Source organism: Eucyclogobius newberryi, unplaced genomic scaffold, assembly GCF_026437365.1.
Source record: "Eucyclogobius newberryi isolate DKJ021-1_F unplaced genomic scaffold, fEucNew1.0.hap1 SCAF_4, whole genome shotgun sequence".
Taxonomy (NCBI): domain Eukaryota; kingdom Metazoa; phylum Chordata; class Actinopteri; order Gobiiformes; family Gobiidae; genus Eucyclogobius; species Eucyclogobius newberryi.
Window position 1 is genome coordinate 35,755,886 of NW_027316056.1, and position 2,638 is coordinate 35,758,523.

General features: G+C 43.3%; 1 protein-coding gene across 1 annotated transcript in view; it reads right to left on the reverse strand.

Annotated features, from left to right (window-relative positions):
- LOC140378309 (protein disulfide-isomerase-like) overlaps positions 1-2,050 on the reverse strand; it is an 18,644-nt gene extending 16,594 nt beyond the window's left edge. Inside the window, exons 1-2 of the mRNA XM_072464095.1 lie at positions 1,795-2,050; positions 504-710 (exon numbers count right to left, since the gene is read on the reverse strand). Coding sequence (XP_072320196.1) covers positions 504-710; positions 1,795-2,029 — 442 coding nt within the window. The 5' untranslated portion in view covers positions 2,030-2,050. The remainder of the gene's footprint in view (positions 1-503; positions 711-1,794) is intronic.
- Between the last annotated feature and the right edge of the window lie 588 nt (positions 2,051-2,638).

Here is a 2,638-nt window from a genome sequence, read left to right on the forward strand (position 1 = left end):
CTTTCAAATGTACTTTGTGATGGCTACACTGGGAATATTGTACACATGCCAAGCCCCAAACCACTTTAGCTTTAACAACCATAATCTTAATTTCTCTGATTGATGAAACTTTGTCGATAAGAGCAGTTTATATTGCACTCTGGCATTTCCCACGCTAGTAATTGCCTCTTGGCTCCATCTACTGGCACCACAGAGCATTACATGGGTGAGAAAAACAAAATAGCTTTCTTCTGACATGCTAATGCGGCACACGCAGTCTTAATGATCTCGATTTGATGGCAGAAATGCGTCTGATGATGATTTATGGACTTTAAAAAAAAACAATGACATCACATATCGGGAAAATTCAGAATGGAGTGCTTTGACGCTCGGAGAGGAGAGGATTTTCTAACCAGGATTCATCAAACAAGCGCGAAGGAAGCTAAAAAGGGTTGTTTTTAAAGAGGGAACGACGAAAGCTCAACGTGTTTTTTGACCTTGACCGTGACCTTTAAACCACCGACCTGTGAACTCTCTGGGCTTCGTGCGGTCTCCGTTGACAAACAGGCTGATGGTGGGGAACCCTTGGACGTTGAACTCCTCCGCCAGCTCCTTCTCCTCGGTGGCGTCCACTTTGGCCAAGCGCATGTCCTTGTCCTCGTCCTTCAGTTTCCCCGCCACCTCCTCGTACACGGGCAGGAGGCTTTTGCAGTGACCGCACCACGGAGCGTCTGGAGAAGAAACGATACCGAGTGAAACAGGAAGAGCAACGCGGGAGCGGGACGGCGTTTGGACACAGTTGTCTGCGGAGGACGTGGGTAATGTGTAAATGTGCGGCTCGTATCTCGGTTGCCCCGGTGACCTGTGGGGATGAGGTCAGCTGTGGGACAGGAAAGTCGAGCGACACCTGGACAAAGTGACATCAGGTCTAAAATGGTCAGGTGGACGTGATAGACTTTATTTTAGTATTATTATTCTTTCTGCCTTTCCTTTTGTGAAAGGACCTTCAGACCTTTCCAAAGTATAGAATATTCAGTTTGTTGTTCATCGCTGTGGCAACGGACCTCATTATTCTAAAACCCATGGATGGAAAAGGAACAGCTGTAAATATGTAAATGCACAAAAATAATAATAATTAAAAATTTTCCCATGTCTATATTTTTGTGCATGAATAAAGACCAAAATATTACAAATGTGTCCTCGTAATGCAACTTTATCTAATTCTTGCTGTCTGTGCAAAATGTCATGTAAAAATACAACTTCTTGAATTAAAAGTTGGTGTTTTTAAAAGTACACACAGCGCAAAGTTTTCATTCTCTATTTTTTTTTTTTTTAATTACAATATGCTCTTGAATAATTATTTATTTATTGTGGTTTGGTCAAAAAAGCACATAACAAAATTAGAGATACATTTATGTTATTTGACCAGGTGTAGCAGAAGCCAAGGCTTATTGTGCCGACCTGTCACTCAAACTCTCAACATTGGTGGACATTTTATAGTTCACAAGCCACAGTTCATCAACAAAAACAACACTACATAATACTGGACAGTACATAATACTGGACAGTTTGCTCACAAGTATCCTTCACAAGCATTCCAAGTTTTATAGCAACAAAACTGCATTTTTATTCTGGTGTAATGAGAGAACTCGTAAATATAAAGCATTTTTGTTCAAAATATACTGCAATTTGTATAAAATTGCAGTCGTTTTTGACACTTTTTTCAGCACAGTTTGTATGTGTTTTCCATGAAATTTTGCAATCTATTATCACTCCAATGAGATAATACTGTGCAGAATGTGTAGCAGTACTTACAGAACTCCACCAGCAGATACTTGTTCTCGCTCAGCGCTCTGTCAAAGTTATGAATGTGCAGCACCATCACATCGTTCTCCTCTTCTATCTCCGTGGTCTTATTTCTCGTCGCTTTCCCCTCCTGCACCCCATCTTTTCCCGACCCCTCGTCCGTCCCCCCCTCGGCCCGGGCGCAGGAGGCCCAAAGGAGCAGACTCCCCAGCAGGGCGGCGGTCAGCAGCGCGGACGTCCTCATGTCTCACCTACACCTGGAATAATACACGAGCACCGACTCCCTAAACAGCTCTATGTATCCCACATCCAGAGTGTGTGTCAAACTCTCACTGGCCTTCGCCTTTCAGCCAATCACAGCGAGGCCTGCAGGGGATAAGTGAAGATCGCAACCAATCAGACGCTGCCTTGTCGAGGTGGCATCCGTCAATCATCACACGTGGGCTTTATTTTCTGTTTAAACGCATTTGTTATTTTAATTTTGTTCGGTTGACGCACATGACCTGCCTTTGACGACTGGAGTGCTTGCAGGTGTTCAGTACTTGCAGGTGTCCAGTACTTGCAGGGGCGCAGTACATTTTGGGAGCGTTATCGTTCACCTCCATTCACCTACGGCAGTGAGAGTGTTGGTATGACAGTCTATCTCTCATGTCTCTATTGACCTAAAGCAAACAGTTAGTCTACATGTGCCACGCCCTCCTGCGAATGCAAACATACAGTTATCCCGACAGAACAAATAAAAGGGTTATTAATACCTCAACAAAATAAACGGTTGGTAATATAATACTGATTATGATACTGATGGTGGAACATTTAGCTCTAACGTTTGGCCTTTAAGTTGATAAATACTTCA